Raw genomic sequence first — 18,840 nt, 5'->3', positions numbered from 1 at the left:
CCAGCAAGCAAGCCAGCGGGAGTCCAGCCAGCAGGAGCTGCAGTGTCCAGCGACCCAGCCTCAGTAAACATCCTCTTCTAGGAGCCCTCCTTTACATCGTCAGTGAACGGAGGTAAATATTTTTCTTTTTTGTGATGTTAACATTTTTTATACACATAACCCTATATGCATTAATTCTTGTTTAACAGGAAGCTGCAGCATCAGAGGTGCTTCCAGGAGACGGACGGGGTGGAGAAAGACCCGGAGCGTGCTCGCATTTTGTAAATTTCTTACATGCATTGCAGAAACAGATCATCACAAGGAGTTTGTATGTTCTCTCCGTCTTTGCGTGGGTTTCCTCCCACATTCCAAAAACATACTGATAGGGAATGTAGATTGTGAGCCCCATCAGGGACAGTGATGATAATGTGTGCAAACTGGAAAGGGAAAGCGCTGCGGAATAGGTTAGCGCTATATAAAAATAAAGATTATTATCATAGTACACACAACACATAAGCCTACATCCAAGCACGTTTCTTTTTTAATACAGGAAAGATATACATCTTGGTACCGTGTTAGCCAGTAGATAGAAAAATGTTTAGAAAAAATGTTTAGAATTGAGAGTCCTCAGTGGTTGATACCTTTTAATGGCTAACTGAAAAGATGGTAACATTATCCATGTTTTTTTTTCTGTGCTATGTTGTGCATAAATATGTGATTCTTCAGAATCTCTTTTAGCCTTTGCCTGATGAAGAGACCTGTGTAGTCATGGATAAAAATTGAGAATGAGACAAATATTAATTTTTCCAAAGTCTACTGCTTCATTTTTTCTAATGGCAATTTGCATATACTCCTGAATGTCAGTGATCGGCTTAACAGCAATTACTGTACTTGCAAAGTCAATATTTGCCCAGAAAATTAACTTTAACCCCCAAAACACATTTCAACATCATTGCAGTCCTGCATTAAAAGGAGCAGCTGACATCGTTTTAGTGCTTGATCCATTAACACAGGTGTGGGAGTTGATGAGGACAGGGCTGGCGATCAATCAGTCATGATTAAGTAAGAATGACATCACTGGACACTTTACAAGGAGGCTGGTGCTTGGTATCATTGTTTCTCTTCCGTTAACCATGGTTATCTCTAAAGAAACACGTGCAGCCATCATTGCACTGCACAAAAATGGCCTAACAGGGAAGAGTATCGCAGCTACAATGATGGCACCTCAGTCACCAACCTATCGCATCATCAAGAACTTCAAGGAAAGAGCTTCCATTGTTGTCAAAAAGGCTCCAGGGCGCCCAAGAAAGACCAGCACGCGCCAGGACCGTATCTTACAACTGTTTCAGCTGCGGGATCGGACTCCCAGCAGTGCTGAGCTTGCTCAGGAATGGCAGCAGGATGGTGGGAGTGCTTCTGCACGCACTGTGAGGCGGAGACACTTTGAGCAAGGCCTGGTTTCAAGAAGACAGCAAAGAAGCCACTTCTCTCCAGAAAAAACATCAGGGACCGACTGATATTCTGCAAAAGGTACAGGGAGTGGACTGCTGAGGACTGGGGCAAAGTCATTTTCTCTGATGAATCCCCTTTTCGATTGTTTGGGACATTCGGAGAAGAGGTGAGCGCTACCACCAGTCTTGTCTCATGCCAACTGTAAAGCATCCTGAAACCATTCATGTGTGGGGTTGCTTCTCAGCCAAGGGAATCGGCTCACTCACAGTCTTGTCTAAAAACACAGCCATGAATAAAGAATGGTACCAGAATGTCCTCCAAGAGCAACTTCTCCCAACCGTCCAAGAGCAGTTTGGCGCCCAACAATGCCTTTTCCAGCATGATGGAGCACCTTGCCATAAAGCAAAGGTGATAACTAAATGGCTCATGGAACAAAACATAGAGATTTTGGGTCCATGGCCTGGAAACTCCCCAGATCTTAATCCCATTGAGAACTTGTCAATCATCAAGAGACGGGTGGACAAACAAAAACCAACAAATTCAGGCAAAATGCAAGCATTGATTATGCAAGAATGGACGGCTATCAGTCAGGATTTGGTCCAGAAGTTGATTGAGAGCATGCCAGGGAGAACTGCAGAGGCCTTGAAGAAGAAGGGTCAACACTGCAAATATTGACTTGCTGCATTAACTCATTCTAACTGTCAATATAACCTATTGGTACTCATAATATGATTGTAATTATATTTCTGTATGTGATATAAACGTCAGACAAACACTAATAAAAACCAGAGGGCAGCAGATCATGGGAAAATATAATTTTGGTGTCATTCTCAAAACTTTTGGCCATGACTGTAGTCTAGAAAGCTTGCAATTTGTTACCATCTTTTCAGTTAGCCATTAAAAGGTATCAACCACTGAGGACTCAATTCTAAACATTTTTCTTTCTTTATAGTCTTCCGATTCTGGGGCTCAACGTAGAGGTCCTCAAAGCGCCTCCCAGGGTCGTCGGCGTGAGCGTCGAGGCGGTCAGCAGAGTGTAAGTACCTTTTTTTTTTTTTCAACTTCATGTGGATGATTTGAGTGTAATGTTTTTGGGTTTTTTTGTCTTTTAACAGGCTTCACAGAGTGCTCCCGACTGAGGAGGCAGGTCTAGAAATCGATCTCCTTATCGATCTAGTCCAAGAGCGGGAGCCGCTGTGGAACATGGGGGACCGCCGCCACTTTGATGTTGTTGTGACCTGTCCGCTCTGGGAGGAAGTGTGCCACGAAGTTGTTGAAGATTGGGAGGACCTTGATGCTCGGGCCCAGAATCAAGCGCATAAGCATTCACAGTTCAGTAAGTTATGTTGCAGGATGTAATGTGTTGTATACTAACCAATTTGTGTCTCCCAATCCCTCCCCACTCCACCCCTCAAACCTTAGGGTATGTGCACACGTTGCGGATTTTGCTGCAGATCCGCAGCGGTGGGTCCACAGCAGTTTTCCATAAGTTTACAGTACCATGTAAACCTATGGAAAACAGAAACCGCTGTGCCCATGCTGCAGAAAATCTGCGGTTTACATTCCGCAGCATATCAATTCTTTGTGCAGATTCCGCAGCGGTTTACACCTGCTCCTTTATAGGAATCTGCAGGTGTAAAACCGCAGGTGGAATCTGCACAAAATCCGCAGGTAAAACGCAGTGCTTTTTACCTGCGGATTTATCAAATCCGCTGCGGAAAGTCTGCAGACCTCTATAATACGTGTGCACATAGCCTAATCAAATCCCATCCCTACTCTTTTTTTTTTTGTCCACCCACCCTCTTGGGTTTCTCCACCCCTTCACCACCACAATCCGCTCTCCATACTCCCACTGTCGAAGTGGTCCGATCTGTCAGCCCCTCCAGTGCCATCTCCACCCCAAACTGTCTTTATTATTTAATAAAAATATTTTTTTTCATAAAACTTTGTTGTCTTTCATTTATTTAATGATAAGGTACAATACTTTGGTTAACAAAGAAAAATCATGGTGTAATCACAAATATGAAAACTGCAATAAGTTTGGTACTCCAACATACATTATATCAAAAAACAAAGATATCAAGCCATCTCATCCTGCCATTCTACTCTTCCTTGAGGTGAAATAAAGTACTCTGCAAATGTGTCCCTTATTCTTGAAATTGCCACAGGACTTTGAAAAGTGATATCCTGATAATCATACAAGGAGGTTTCTACCAAGTTGTCATCCATGGCAATCTGTTCCTTGCATATTAGGAAATTGTGCAGGACCACACAAGCTTTCACCACCTCATCCACAGAGTGAGACTTCAGGTTAATAGTGGTCAACAGAACTCGCCATTTGGATGTGAGAATGTCAAAAGCGCATTCCACCGTTCTTCGCGCTCGTGTTAAGCGATAATTAAACACGCTTTTCGTTGGCGTCAAGCCTCTACTTGCGTATGGTTTCAGCAGGTGTTCCGAGAGTTGGAACGCTTCATCTCCAACACACACAAATGGCATTGGTGGCCCAGATGTTTCGGGAAGCGGTCTTGGTGGTGGAAATTGGAAGCGGTTTCCATATAAATAACGCCCCATTGCAGATAATTTAAATACTCGAGAGTCATTGGAGAGGCCATAGGCCCCAATATCGACCGCTGTGAACTTGTATTGTGCGTCTGCAAGGGCGATCAGCACGACAGAGAAATATTTCTTATAATTAAGATATTCAGGGCCAGATGCAGCTGGTTTGACGACCCGAATACGTTTACCGTCCAATGCACCCAAGCAATTGGGAAACTGACAAATCTTTTGAAAGTTTTCAGCAATGTCCAGCCAACTCTCCGTTGTGGGATGTGGGATATATTCCTCATGTAAACAGTCCCACAATGCGCGGCAGGTGTGTTTAACAATCCCCGATATGGTGGCAATCCCGAGTCCGAACTGGAACTGGAGCGAGGAAAGGGATTCACCAGTTGCAAGGAACCTGTAAAAAAAAAAAAAAAAAAAAAAAAAAAAAAAAAAAAAAAGGCAATAATTACTACAAACTACCAGCAACAACATTACAGTTATAAGCACGGCTGTGGAGTCGGAGGCCATTTTGGTGGAGTTAGTATAAAATGGACCGACTCCTAAAATACATAATAAATTGGATACAGTAGTTCAATACAGTTTGTGGGGGAATATTTTTTTTTTTTCACAAGAAAATATGATGTCTCTCCTATTCCTTTTCTAAGGTCTAGACTTTTAGCTGAGATGAATCTGTGCTGCAGTTTATGTTCATGATAAGTAGTGAGGCTCCTCTACAGATAAAGGGAAAAATAAAACACAGGGAAGGAATGCCTGCATTTATCTCAGAACTTCTGCAGTGAACAGGAAAGCAGGATTAAAGGGAAGGTGCCACCAGTTTTCTTGACTTTTTTTTTTTATGAAATTAAGCTTAAAATAGTAAATAAAATGTACTAATGCAATGTTTGCAAACATTTCTATATGAAAAACATATATTTTCTTACAAATATATATATTTACCACTAGGGGGAGCATTTTCCGTTTTAGACCTCAAGCAGCTATAGTGAGACTTACCAGCTTTACTGTTAGCTGGAAAATCTGGGCAGTAACTGCTGACATCAGCGTTTCCCTCCCCTTTTGGGTGGTCTAATATCCCTGGGGCAGAATGAAGAGCAGCATCACAGGGCAGAGCCATTTTGTGTGTGACTGCCCTGTGATCTGCTATCACACAAGTGGTGTGTGTGTTAGTGATGTGTCGTTTGTGAAGGAGCCAACACAAAGAGCCGGCTCCCTGCTGTGAATGAAAGGAGTCGGCTCTGCAGCGTGAGTGAGCCCAGTGTTTTGTTTTTTTCTTCCTTGTCTGGGCCTGGCAGCTTCTCAGATTCAGCTGTGAAGTGTGACTGTGACTCGTGGGAGGAGCAGACGGCAGAGAGGTGGAATGGAGTCTGTGGACTGTAGATAAATACATGTGTTACCATGTGACCCAAAGAAAGGGGCAATATTACACTGGCTGGGGCGGCTTCCTCCCTGGTATGTGACTGTGTAGGAGGAATGACAAATTGTATGATCATCATCATCATCATCTGCAATGACCTGTGAGTTACCTTCTGTCCCAAAAAAAGATACCCTTTACTGTGGCCTCATCCATGGCATATATACATATATGGTACTAGATGGTGGCCTGATTCTAACGCATCGGGTATTCTAGAATATGCATGTCCACGTAGTATATTGCCCAGTCACGTAGTATATTGCCCAGACACGTATGTAACAGGTTAAAGAAAGAGTTAAAATAAAAAATAAACATATACTCACCTTCCGAGGGAGCCCTTGTAGTCCTGTCGCCTGTGTGCGGTGCACGTGGCAGCTTCCTGTCCCAGGGTTGGATGCGCGCAGGACCTGTGATGACGTCGCGGTCACATGACCGTGACGTCATGGAAGGTCCTTCTCGCATACCATCCTTGGCACTGGAGCCTGCCGCTTGCACTGCCGAGGAGAGGACGCGACGACGGAGGGTGAGCATAGCAGGTTTTTTTTTATTATTTTTAACATTACATTTTTATTTTTTTTTAACTATTGATGTTGCATAGGCCTGCCGGAGGATCTGTACGGCCTCTCTGGGGGGTCTGTACGGCCTGCCGGGGGTCTTTGCGTCTGTGCAGGCATCGTCCGACGGGACTACAAGGCCCATCGGACGATGCCTGCTAGACTGACAGTGATTGACACATTAGCCAATGATGGGACAGTAGTAGTCCCATCATCCGGCTAATGTGTTGAATATAAAAAAAAAAAAAAAATACTCCCATACACACGCTCCATACACACGCTCCATACACACGCTCCATACATGCATACTACATACAGTACATTCATACATGACATACATATAGATATACAGTACATTAAACATAGATTACATACTCACCGTTACTTGTCACTTTGTTCCCCGAAGCCAGTGTCATCTATAAAAAATATGAAAAAAAAACAAACAACCAATATACTCCCTGTCCGCAGAAATCCACCAGAGTCCCACGACGATCTCCTGCGGAAAGCAGCAGCATCAGATTAAAAAAAACAGATCCAGTGGAAAAAAAAACTGATCCGGCGGAAAAAAACTGATCCGGCGGGAAAAAACCCCGGATCCGGTTGAAAAAAAGGATCCAGCGGGGAAAAAAACCCGGATCCGGTGGAAAAAAAAAAACTGATGCGGCGGGAAAACACGGATCTGGTGGAAAAAAACAGATCCAGTTGAAAAAACGGATCCGGCGGAAACACCCGGATCTGGCGGAAAAAAACTGATCCTGCACATGTGCTCGCAGGATGCCTTTTTTTACCCATAGACTTGTATTAGTGACGGATGGCCACACGTCGCGTCCGTCGTGCAACGGATCCGTCGGCACGAAAAAACGTTCAAGTGAACTTTTTTGTCAATCGCGTCCGCCATTTTCTACCGCGCATGCGTGGCCAAAACTCCGCCCCCTCCTTCCAGACTTCAGAATGGGCAGCGGATGTGTTGAAAAACTGCATCCGCTGCCCACGTCGGGCACAAATTTCACAACGTGCATCGGCCCGATGCATAGCGACGTACCCGTACCGACGCAAGTGTGAAAGAGGCCTTTATGAGCGTTGAATAAAAAAAAAAAAGAGTGGGCTCCCGTGCAATTTTCTGCGCCAGAGGGGGAAAGCCGACGGCCGGGGGCCAATATCTGTAGCCTGCTATGAATATCAGCCCGCAGCTGTCTGCATAGCCTTTACTGGCTATTAAACTAGGGGGACCCCCCCAAAAAAAATTACGTGGGGTCCCCCTATATTTTATAGCCAGAAAGGCTACGCAGACAGCTGCGGGCTGATATTCATAGCCTAGAGAGGGGCCATGGATACTGGTCCCCCCCCGCCCCGGCTACAAATGGGTCATTCCATGTCAAGTGAACCAATGATTTTTACCACTATATTTTTAATTCTTTTGAGATTTTGTTATTTGGTAATAGTGTGTCAGAGAATGCAAAATGTGAAGAAAAAAAAAATTCTAGAATTTTTTTTTGTATTTTTTATTGATTTTCAAAGTTCGGAAAAAGTGCGAATTTCGATGTTGCCTGCCTTTACATTTCTCCCCATAACTCAGGCTAGAAAAAAGATAGAGAAACAAAATAAACACCATTCTACTCAGAACTGTGCAGGCTTTCACCAGATATGTCACAAGAGTATCTTTAATAATATTTTACCTATGCGAACGCAAGCGCAAAACTTTAAAACGCATTTCCGAAAAAAACGTTTAATTTAAAAATTTCAAAAACTGCACATATGCCTGTTATGCTCCTATTCACATCTGTACCAAAACACAAGCTGGGATCTTGATGGGATCATATTTTTAAAAATAAAAATATTACAGTATCAGTTCAAAAATCTTGATTTCAGGTCTGTTCAGCCTCTGGTGTAGAAGTGTGGGGTCCATATTTACCAAATAATCCATGATTGTTAGATATTCCTGTATTATTTTATTATGTTACCACTTAGAAGCAGGAGAGGACAGAGGAGAAAGCTTTGTTAGGGTTGAGAATGACCAGGGGTAGACGGTGACTGCAGAGCAGATGACCGGCCGGCAGCTCGGGTCTCCAGAGGCCGTATTCACACCAAATCTTATCACCTATGCAACTCCTCAAATTGGGGGAGAAAAATACTCTTAACATCCAGTTCATGTATTGTACAAACCAGGACTACGGGGAGGAGGAGAGATTGTTATAACATCAGTTACAGGAAGCAGAACCCATCACAGGGACTCCGCAATACCGGACTGTCATCTCATGTAGTGGAAATAAAGACAGTGACGTCCATGACGTGGTAGAAGGCGGCACAAGATCGGCAATGGATGACACAACTGGCTATGTGACCTGTGAATATGATTGGCGCTGGCGGCTACTGGACTCTCCAAAGATTGTGAAAATGAAGACGTAGAAAGGACTTTTCTGCACCGTCTGGTCCAGCGCCGTCCTTTGTGTATCCAAGAAAATCAGACATTGTAAAAGTGAACAAAAATCAGATATAACTCAGGTGGAGCCGAACACCATGACAGCCGCACATACTCTGACACAGAAGGAAACGGCCATTGCTAGTGAGCGCTTATGGACAAGATGACATTTCATCCTCCAGAAGGGACACATTGATGATAACAGGCCAGTGTAAAAACCTACTATTGTTTGATTAGTTCATATTTTATAGAGCGAGGATTTAACTACTGGACTATTCTTCTTAAACACTTCACAAATGACATGTTTAGTGATATAGTAGAAAAAAAATTGTTCCATGTATAAATAGGTGGTAGAAATATTGGTTCTTTGAATCTTGTTTTTAACATATAATTAGGATCAGACTGTATTTAGAAAATCACACTTGAGGATGTGATCACCTTTTATCTTTTGGCTTGTTCAATGAATTCAGGTTGAAAATGCTGAGCAAGTTATGTTATGATGATTAAGATGCATTTATTCTGGTACTTTGGTATTTGTTTTTTTGCGTTTCTTTATTGTTACATATAAATATTAAATGCAATAAGTTGTAATTTGAAAAGAAAAAGGGAAGAAACTCACACAAACATAAAATCAGATGATTCAAGGCTTAAAAAAAAATACAAATTTGATAGGTCCCAAGTTGAATCTCTGTACAAATATAAACAAGGACACAAGTAACACACATGCATGTTTTCACAATTTTAAAACATACGTTTTTTTCAGAATTGCGCTTCAAAATGTTTAATTTGATTTCACCAAAACAAAATATAAAGAAACATAGTCTTGTGACATATCAAATGAAAGCCGGTACCATTCTGAGAAAAATGATGCCTCTCCCAACTCTTTATCTTAATTCTAGCCCGAGATATGATAAAAAATGTAAAGCCATACCAGGCCAAAATCTGCGCTTTTTTTAAACTTTAAAAATCTGTAAAAAATTAACTGATGAAGAAAAAAATTCTAAACTTTTAATTTGTAATTAACTAAAGTTGTACTTCATAAAAACAAAAAATAAAAAAAATCTAAAGACGTCAGGTAAAAAAAATATTCATATTTGGATCACTTGATATGGAATGACCCAAATACCAGTCCGCAGCCGCCCCAGAAATGGCGCATCTGTAAGATGCGCCAATTCCGGCACTTAGCCCCTCTCTTCCCACTCCCGTGTAGCGGTGGGATATGGGGTAATAAGGGGTTAATGTCACCTTGCTATCGTAAGGTGACATTAAGCCGGGTTAATAACGGAGAGGCGTCAATAAGACGCCTATCCATTATTAATCCAATAGTAAGAAAGGGTTAATAAAACACGCACATTAGGAAAAAAATATTTTAATATTGTTCATTTCACCATACTTGCCATACTTCAGCGCCTGCAAAAAATGTAAAATAATAAACCGTATACTACCTGTCCGCCGTAGTCCAATTAATAACGAGTGTCCCACGACGATCTCCCCTATAGAACAGTGACATCGGGTGATGTCACTGCTCTATAGGACCCTCAGTGACACACTGACAGGAGACAATGGCTCCTGCAGTGCATCACTGAGAGGTTACTAAGGTTCAAAGTCTTACTTTATGGCAAAAATCTGTGTGGGAAAATGTCTCATACAGCAATGCCATAAAGTGAGACTAGGGACTTTTTTTTTTTTTACAGCAGCGGAGGAATACAGTGGTGGAAGGATACGTTCTTGCCCTCATTGTGTTCCTGGAGCCCCTGGAGAGCAGTCGCATTATCTGATGCTGCTGCTCTCCATGGGAGATCGTTGTGGGACACTCGTGGATTTCTGCGGACAGGGAGTATATTGGTTGGGTTTTTTTCATATTTTTTACAGATGACACTGGCTTCGGGGAACAAAATGACAAGTAATGGTGAGTATGTATGCAGCATGTATGTATGGATGGATGGATGTATGCAGCATGTATGTATGGATGGATGGATGGATGTATGCAGCATGTATGTATGTATGTATGGATGGATGGATGGATGCAGCATGTATGTATGTATGTATGGATAGATGTATGCAGCATGGATGGATGTATGCAGCATGTATGCAGCATGTATGCAGCATGTATGCAGCATGTATGCAGCATGTATGCAGCATGTATGCAGCATGTATGCAGCATGTATGTAGCATGTATGTAGCATGTATGTAGCATGTATGTAGCATGTATGTAGCATGTATGTAGCATGTATGTAGCATGTATGTAGCATGTATGTAGCATGTATGTAGCATGTATGTAGCATGTATGTAGCATGTATGTAGCATGTATGTAGCATGTATGTAGCATGTATGTAGCATGTATGTAGCATGTATGTAGCATGTATGTAGCATGTATGTAGCATTTTTTTTTTTTTTTCATTCAACACATTAGCCGGATGATGGGACTACTACTGTCCCATCATTGGCTAATGTGTCAATCACTGTCAGTGTAGCAGGCATCGTCCGATGGGACTGGGGGGAGAGGAGGGAGAGCGACACGGGAGAGAATGAAGGGGGGAGAGCGACACGGGGAGAGGATGCAGGGAGGAGAGGAGGAAGAGCGACAAGGGGGGAAGAGAATGCAGCTTACCGGACATCTCCGGGACTGTGTGCAAGTGGGGAGGCGGAGACATAGCAGGAGAAGCACCCAGGGAGGGCAGCGTGTGAGAGCAGAGGATGTCTGCTCAGAACATGCAGTGCCTGGAGTACAGACAGAGGAGCAGGGAGGAATCATCCGCACTCCAGTCAGCGCTTCTGTCCTGCAGCGATAGAGAGCAAGTGGATCTGGGCAGATAGCACTGGGCTATAGTATAATGGCTGCCAGCCACACCTACAGCAGTGAGTTGTGCAGCCCACAGAGGCGTGCCCAGCTCACTGCTGATGTGGCTGCAATGTTATAGATAGGAGATAATAGACCGCCGCGGACCCCAAGTCCATGGGGTGCCGTAAAATGACAATGCTAGTGTCGTGCTACTGCTGTGAAACCAAGATGTCAGCCCCCAGTTCCTTCTTTCTACTGGTATAACACACGAAATCTGTTTTACATGCATTCAAATCTTGGTTATAACAGAGTGTGTGTGTGTGTGTGTATGTGTGTGTGTATGTGTGTGTGTATGTGTGTGTGTATGTGTGTGTGTATGTGTGTGTGTATGTGTGTGTGTATGTGTGTGTGTATGTGTGTGTATGTGTGTGTATGTGTGTGTATGTGTGTGTATGTGTGTGTATGTGTGTGTATGTGTGTGTATGTGTGTGTATGTGTGTGTATGTGTGTGTATGTGTGTGTATGTGTGTGTATGTGTGTGTATGTGTGTGTGTATAATATATATATATATATATATATATATATATATATACATACACACACACACACACACACACTAGATGGTGGCCTGATTCTAACGCATCGGGTATTGTAGAATATGCATGTCCATGTAGTACATTGCCCAGCCACATAGTATATTGCCCAGTAACTTAAAATAAACACATACTCACCTTCCGAAGTGCCGTTGAAGTCCTGGCCCTGTGTGCGGTGCACGCGGCAGCTTCCGGTCCCAGGGTTGGTATGAGCGCAGAACCTGTGATGACGTCGCGGTCACATGACCGTGACGTCATGGCAGGTCCTTCTTGCATACCATCCTTGGCACCGGAACCTGCCGCTTGCATGGAGCAGTCACCGGAGCGTCGCGAGGAACTGGAATGTGAGTATATAATGACTTTTTTTTATTATTTTTAACATTAGATCTTTTTACTATTGATGCTGCATAGGCAGCATCAATAGTCAAAATTTGGTCACACAGGGTTAATAGCAGCGTTAATGGAGTGCATTACACCGCAGCATAACGCAGTCCATTAGCACTGCCATTAACCCTGTGTGAGCGCTGACTGGAGGGGATTATGGAGTGGCACTGACTGCGGGGAGGAAGGAGTGGCCATTTTGGCGCCGGACTTTGCCCGTCGCCGATTGGTTGTTGCTGTTTTGCCGCGACCAATCAGCGAGTTGGATTTCCGTGACAGACAGAGGCCGCGACCAATGAATAGTAAAAAGTAAAAGATACTAAAGCTCTTCACAGCAGCCAGTTTCTCCACACCTTAGTGGAAAAAGTTCGGCAAGATTATTAACTTTAAAAAAAAAACACAACAGGTTCTTGCTAGTGTATCTGATAATGCTGCAAACATGATAAGTACAATTAAACTGGTGAATGAGAATAATGAAGGTGAACAGCAGCTAGAAGAACATTTCACATTCAGTATGTTGGAGATGGAAGGCCACAGTCCAATTCCCAAAATGGAGGAACAGATATTACTATAGAAGAACAGCAAAATGATTCTTTACAATTAGATAATCTTGTTGAAGCTGCTTCACACCTCTTTCCTATTCATCACATGCGCTGTGTTGTGCACACGCTGCAGCTGGCAATAAGAGGTAGTCTGCAAGAGGGACAAGCTGGGACTCTGATTAGCAAAGAGAGGAAATTGGCTATTGCTGCCAGAACCACTAAAATTGATTCCATCTTGAAGAGACGTGCTGGAAAAGAGGCAATTGTGGATCAAGCCACTCGGTGGGGCAGCACATATTTAATGATCGATTGCTTGAGCTGAAACCCTTCCTTGTAGATATGGCCAACCCTCAGGTAACACTACATGAAGGTCAATGGACACCGGTGTCTGAAGGAATTTCTTCATCACCCATTTACAGTGACTAAAAAGTTACAAGCTGAGGATTTAACTCCTGGCATTTTTATAAAGGAGTGGAAGAACTTGTTGTTTTGTCTGTCCCAAAGAGGTTTAATCAAAGATGGCATTGCTGCTTCAATGAAACGGAGAGAGACACTGCTATTAGAAAATAAAACTCTTCTAGCAGCTGTTTATGTGGACCAGAGTCATCTTATGTTGCTGGATGATCAGTAGCTTACTAAACTAAAATAAGCTTTGATTGAGGTAGCAGTTAGAATGAGCTATAGGACGGCCAAGAGCAAGAGGACTCGGGTCCTGCCAGTGCTGCTGCCATTCATTCATATCAGATGAGGAGTTTGATTTCGGCAAGTATTTGAACGATATGGAGCAGGCAAAGCGTTGCTGCAGGGAAAAAGATTCCACTCCCATAAAAAACAGATTGACCATATTTCAGCAACGTTTTTCACTTGCTCTCAAAGTAGAAGAGTTCAATCGTTCATCAAAACTGACTGTGCACGAGGCGATTCCTTCATACCCTGAAACTTAGAGATGTTGTCCACGTGGTTACTGCTTTGCCACCAACCCAAGTTATGGAAGAGACGTTGTTCTCTAGCCCTAAAATAACTTTTCTTCTTTTACACTTACTGCAGACTGTATAATAATAAATATGAAAAAGTTTTTTTGTTCTTAAGTTGTATTGCAATAAACATATTTTATGTTCTATCTAAATGACTTGATTATTGTATCATAATAATGATTTAAAGCCTGATGTTACCATTTAACCACAATAAATTTGTCACTTAAACATGAGCCATGTATGTGGGAGTCGGTGTCATGGAAATTGAGTAGTCGGAGATTTAGCCTACCGACTTCACAGCCCTGGTTATAAGTGTGCTTTAACAGTAGGAGATACAATAAAAAGGACTTACCGAAGAGTCACCATCAGACGCTCCGCCGGTGAAATGGAGAAGCGGCAATAGGTGTCATTTCTACGGATGAGGTCTTCAACACGTGCAACCAAAATATCAAAGTTTTCTGATTTCATCTGAACACAGTTAAAAAACTTCTCGGGGTTTCCTCTCAATTCCATATATAACGTAGAACACACCCCACGTGTCATTCTCCGTGCAGTGATTCGGTGGATCAAAGCACGATGCCGGCGCAGACGCATGATGCGCTCATATTTTCGCTCCTTTTCAAGAACGATCTCTTTCAAACGATTCGCCTCAATAATAAAATCCTCAACGGCCTTGTTAATGTTTGCAATCACAGCTTCCATTTTTGCCACTTGCTCTACAACCTGTCAAAGATGGAGTGTAGATATAATACAGAAACACTGTAAACATAGGTTTTCAGTAGCCAACAACATTTAGGAGCCTCCCATTGGGCATTTTTAATAACCGGATCAGTCGAAAAGCGGTGAAAACACTGATGTGACGATCCGTATTTTCGCCGGATCCATCGAAAAAAAACAAATCCGTTGCATTAGTTTTTCACAATATGCGACAGATCCGTCGAGCCAACGGATTGTGACTGATGGCAAAAAACTGATGTGTGAAAGGGGCCTTAGAATGCCATGTGGGAAATCCACCCCGATTCTGGACACCATGGACTCTGGCAGGCTCCCATCATTCTTACCTGGATAAGTGGTTGTATCAGCCCTGTCCTGTTGGAGAGAAGACCCATGATCACCACAGATGCAGTTTGGACAAAGAAGTGAAGCAGTTTGGGCTGAGCCGAGGTCAGTTTGATTTCGCTTCAAGGGTTTTTGTCATTATGCCCCTCAGAGAGCGCTGCTCAGGGGGCACTGTAATTCGGCCTTTTATGTCATCATTCCTCAGCCTTCATTTGATTTTATATAAGTGAAGATTAAAAACATTGCTGAACAAGACGAACTTGTACAACTCCCCAGGTGTTCTGTGTATACAGCTCCTATGCAGATCAAGGCAATGCCATGGTTACATGCAATACTTTATCATTTTCTGTCGGTTACCAAAAAGGAGCAGAGGAAGATTAGAAACACATGAATGCGGAATCAGACACTCATGGTTTTGTGTGGTCAGTAACCACAGAGACAAGTTTGCATAGGAGTTGTAGGTTGTTTTTTTATACTCCATGTTTCATCAAATGTCCCAGGTGGAAAAATCCCTTTAAATATAAATCCCTTTAAATATACGCCATCTGATTATACCGAGATGCACAATTAATGAAGGGCAGTTTTACCTTTGTGATCACAGACTTTGTGGAAGAGAAAGTTAAACTCCGGCAATCAGCGCAGATATCTGCTGAGAGAAAGCCAGAAAAACATTATACAGAGACCCCCACACCCAGGAGACGGAGTCTTATGTAAGAGAGGAAATCTATCATCTATGTCCTCTGCAGGAAGACAGCAAGCTGCTGCCGTTATCTCCAAAGATGGAAACATTTACCCCAAGACGCCTCCAGCAGGAGGCTCAGCCCTGAGGCAGCAGAGGTCAGCCATGTATTCGCTCCAGGAGGATTTGTCATGGCGTCTCCCACAGAGAGTCAACTGCTTAGGACGACGCTGCAATTCGGCCTTTTTGGTCATCATTCCCCAGTGCTGCCCCAGGGTTTGGCTTTTTTCCGACCATCACTAATCCATGTAGGAGATGCTCACCTCCGAGGGTCTGCAGTCAGGCGTCTTATAAAACACTCAAAGACAAGTCTTTCTATCCAGATACACGGCCCAAGATGGCAGCACATAGAAATGCTGCTGGGTGACACTGCGGGGGAAGAAGAAAAAAGGCTGCACAAGACTCAACTACAAATATTACAGGAGCATCAAACTATCTAAATCCCAGGACGGCTGATTGTCACTGTGTGCCAGAACTAGCGGGTTAGGGTAGGGGCAATATGTTTGGCGAGATCTGGCAGAATAGTAGATCAGTTATCAAGAGCAATAAATTCTAGTTCCACATCATCTTTGTGACGACTGGTCATATCCCATAGACCAGTATAATTATCATCATCTCCAGAGGCAGAACCTCATCCTGCAAGAACAAAAACTTAACTGGAAATAGGCGTTTACATCCCAAATCCACATGTCCAGATGTGGGTCCATGAATATAGGCCCCCCCAAACACCACCTGCCCCAACTTCCATGCTCCATCCCCTTACCCACCTTCACCTGGATCATCCGCCAATCTGACACTGCCTGCCCCGACTATCCGTCCCCCAGTCCCAACACCCATGCTCCGGCCCCTTTTTCTACCTTCGCCTGCCCTCCCATCCTCCAATTAGACCCTGCCTGCCCCAATTATCCGTCCTCCAGCCCCCCTGCCCCAACCTGGATAAGTGGTTATATCAGCCCTGTCCTGTTGGAGAGAAGACATGAACATCACAGATGCAGTTTGGACAAAGAAGTAAAGCAGTTTGGGCTGAGCCGAGGTCAGTTTGATTTCGCTTCAAGGGTTTTTGTCATTATGCCCCTCACAGAGCGCTGCTCAGGGGGCACTGTAATTCGGCCTTTTATGTCATCATTCCTCAGCCTTCATTTGATTTTATATAAGTGAAGATTAAAAACATTGCTGAACAAGACGAACTTGTACAACTCCCCAGGTGTTCTGTGTATACAGCTCCTATGCAGATCAATGCAACGCCATGGTTACATGCAATAGATTAGAAACACATGAATGCGGGATCAGACACTCATGGTTTTGTGTGGTCAGTAACCACAGAGACAAGTTTGCATAGGAGTTGTAGGTTGTTTTTTTTATACTCCATGCTTTATCAAATGTCCCAGGTGGAAAAATCCCTTTAAATATACGCCCACTGATTATACCGAGACGCACAATTAATAAAGGGCAGTTTTACCTTTGATCACAGACTTTGTGGAAGAGAAACTCCGGGAATCAGCGCAGATATCTGCTGAGAGAAAGCCAGAAAAACATTATACAGAGACCCCCACACACAGGAGACGGAGTCTTATGTGAGAGGCGAAATCTATCATCTATGTCCTCTGCAGGAAGACAGCAAGCTGCTGCCGTTATCTTCAAAGATGGAAACATTTACCCCAAGACGCCTCCAGCAGGAGGCCCAGCCCTGAGGCAGCAGAGGTCAGCCATGAATTCGCTCCAGGATGATTTGTCATGGCGTCTCCCACAGAGAGTCAACTGCTTAGGACGACGCTGCAATTCGGCCTTTTTGGTCATCATTCCCCAGTGCTGCCCCAGGGTTTGGCTTTTTCCCGACCATCACTAATCCATGTAGGAGATGCTCACCTCCGAGGGTCTGCAGTCAGGCGTCTTATAAAACACTCAAAGACAAGTCTTTCTATCCAGATACACGGCCCAAGATGGCAGCACATAGAAATGCTGCTGGGTGACACTGCGGGGGAAGAAGAAAAAAGGCTGCACAAGACTCAACTACAAAATACAAATTACAGGAGCATCAAACTATCTAAATCCCAGGACGGCTGATTGTCACTGTGTGCCAGGACTAGCGGGTTATGGTAGGGGCACCATGTTTGGCAGAATAGTAGATTACTTACCAAGAGCGATAAATTCTAGCTCCACATCATCCTGGTGACGACTGTCCGTAGATAATTATCTCCAGAGGCAGCAGAACCTCAGCCTGCAAGAACAAGAACGGAACTGGAAATAGGCGTTTACATCCCACATCCAGATGTGGGTCCCTGAATGTAGCCCCCCAACCGCCACCTGCCCCAACTCCCACCTTCACCTGGAGCATCCTCCAATCTGACACTGCCTGTCCCGACTATCCGTCCTCCAGCCCCTCATCCACCTTCACCTGCCCTCCCATCCTCCAGACACTGCCAGCCCCGACTATCCATCCTGCAGCCCCGACTATCCGTCCTCCAGCCTCTCATCCACCTTCACCTGCCCTCCCATCCTCCCCTGCCCGCCCCGACTATCCGTCCTCCAGCCCCTCATCCACCTTCACCTGCGCTCCCATCCTCCCCTGCCCGCCCCGACTATCCGTCCTCCAGCCCCTCATCCACCTTCACCTGCCCTCCCATCCTCCAGACACTGCCAGCCCCGACTATCCGTCCTCCAGTCCCTCACCCACCTTCCCTCCCATCCTCCCCTGCCCGCCCCGACTACCGTCCTCCAGCCCCTTCTCCGCCACCACATGATCCCAGACTTCCCGCTCTTTCCTCCTCCTGCCCAACTGCCCGTCCTCCAGCCCCCAATCCACCTGGCCTCACCCCAACCCTCCCCCATCTGCTGAACCTCCACCCCCGGCCACCACATCCTGTGCCACCACCTTATCAGCCGCGGCCCGTCCTCCGCCCCCGCTGTTTGCCCGGCTTGTGTACACGCTGCTTCCTCCATACCCTATCAGCTCAGTGTTTAGTCGCCGACCCCCCGCGGCTCTGACGCCCTCACAGCCGTTGTCCAGCCCCGATCTCCCCGTCCTCCTCCTCACCGCTGCACAAAGAACGTTAGGCCCAGAACGGATGTGACGTCACTGCAGGGACCTCCTTTCCGCTTCCATAAGGCGCACGCAGCGGTGACGCCCCTTCCGGTGTGTGCCTGCTCATTCATTGGCTGATGCTTTGCCCATAGTAAAGATGGCGTCTCCTCTGCATCTCTGAGGGCGGATCAACGTCAGAGACCACTGATCTCTACCAGCCCTGCAGTGAAGTCACACAGTGTCCACGGCCAAGAGAACTGGTGGTGACCGACAGCTCCGGCTACAACGGCCGGGGTCACACACAGCTGTTCTCCCTATTGATCAATCCCTTAAAAAGATTTTCTTATAAATAAATATATATATCTATA

General features: G+C 44.6%; 1 protein-coding gene and 4 non-coding genes across 14 annotated transcripts in view; all 5 read right to left on the bottom strand.

Annotated features, from left to right (window-relative positions):
• The window catches only part of RETREG2 (reticulophagy regulator family member 2), a 40,712-nt gene extending 22,190 nt beyond the window's left edge, over positions 1 to 18,522 (bottom strand). The window contains exons 1-8 of one of the 10 annotated variants that reach the window (XM_077273159.1): positions 18,393 to 18,522; positions 17,586 to 17,668; positions 17,317 to 17,422; positions 16,910 to 16,963; positions 15,714 to 15,819; positions 15,299 to 15,360; positions 14,714 to 14,741; positions 14,005 to 14,375 (exon numbers count right to left, since the gene is read on the bottom strand). In XM_077273159.1, coding sequence (XP_077129274.1) covers positions 14,005 to 14,354 — 350 coding nt within the window. In that variant the 5' untranslated portion in view covers positions 14,355 to 14,375; positions 14,714 to 14,741; positions 15,299 to 15,360; ... (3 more) ...; positions 17,586 to 17,668; positions 18,393 to 18,522. Of the gene's footprint in view, positions 1 to 3,360; positions 4,394 to 14,004; positions 14,376 to 14,713; positions 14,918 to 15,298; positions 15,361 to 15,713; positions 15,820 to 16,382; positions 16,403 to 16,909; positions 16,964 to 17,316; positions 17,423 to 17,585; positions 17,669 to 18,392 lie in introns of those variants that run through there. The other 9 variants (XM_077273158.1, XM_077273155.1, XM_077273152.1 and 6 more) reach the window with 9 other exon arrangements.
• On the bottom strand, positions 14,811 to 14,917 carry LOC143786415 (small nucleolar RNA SNORD89). The gene has a single exon (XR_013218300.1). It is a non-coding gene; the product is annotated as a small nucleolar RNA SNORD89 (small nucleolar RNA).
• LOC143786413 (small nucleolar RNA SNORD89) lies at positions 15,543 to 15,655 on the bottom strand. The gene has a single exon (XR_013218298.1). It is a non-coding gene; the product is annotated as a small nucleolar RNA SNORD89 (small nucleolar RNA).
• LOC143786416 (small nucleolar RNA SNORD89) lies at positions 16,478 to 16,584 on the bottom strand. The gene has a single exon (XR_013218301.1). It is a non-coding gene; the product is annotated as a small nucleolar RNA SNORD89 (small nucleolar RNA).
• On the bottom strand, positions 17,146 to 17,258 carry LOC143786414 (small nucleolar RNA SNORD89). Its single transcript, XR_013218299.1, has one exon. It is a non-coding gene; the product is annotated as a small nucleolar RNA SNORD89 (small nucleolar RNA).
• Positions 18,523 to 18,840: the final 318 nt, after the last annotated feature.

The sequence above is a fragment of the Ranitomeya variabilis genome, chromosome 7 (genome assembly GCF_051348905.1).
Source record: "Ranitomeya variabilis isolate aRanVar5 chromosome 7, aRanVar5.hap1, whole genome shotgun sequence".
Lineage (NCBI taxonomy): Eukaryota > Metazoa > Chordata > Amphibia > Anura > Dendrobatidae > Ranitomeya > Ranitomeya variabilis.
The sequence above is the reverse complement of the archived record's forward strand: the minus strand, read 5'-3'. Positions and strand labels throughout refer to the sequence as shown.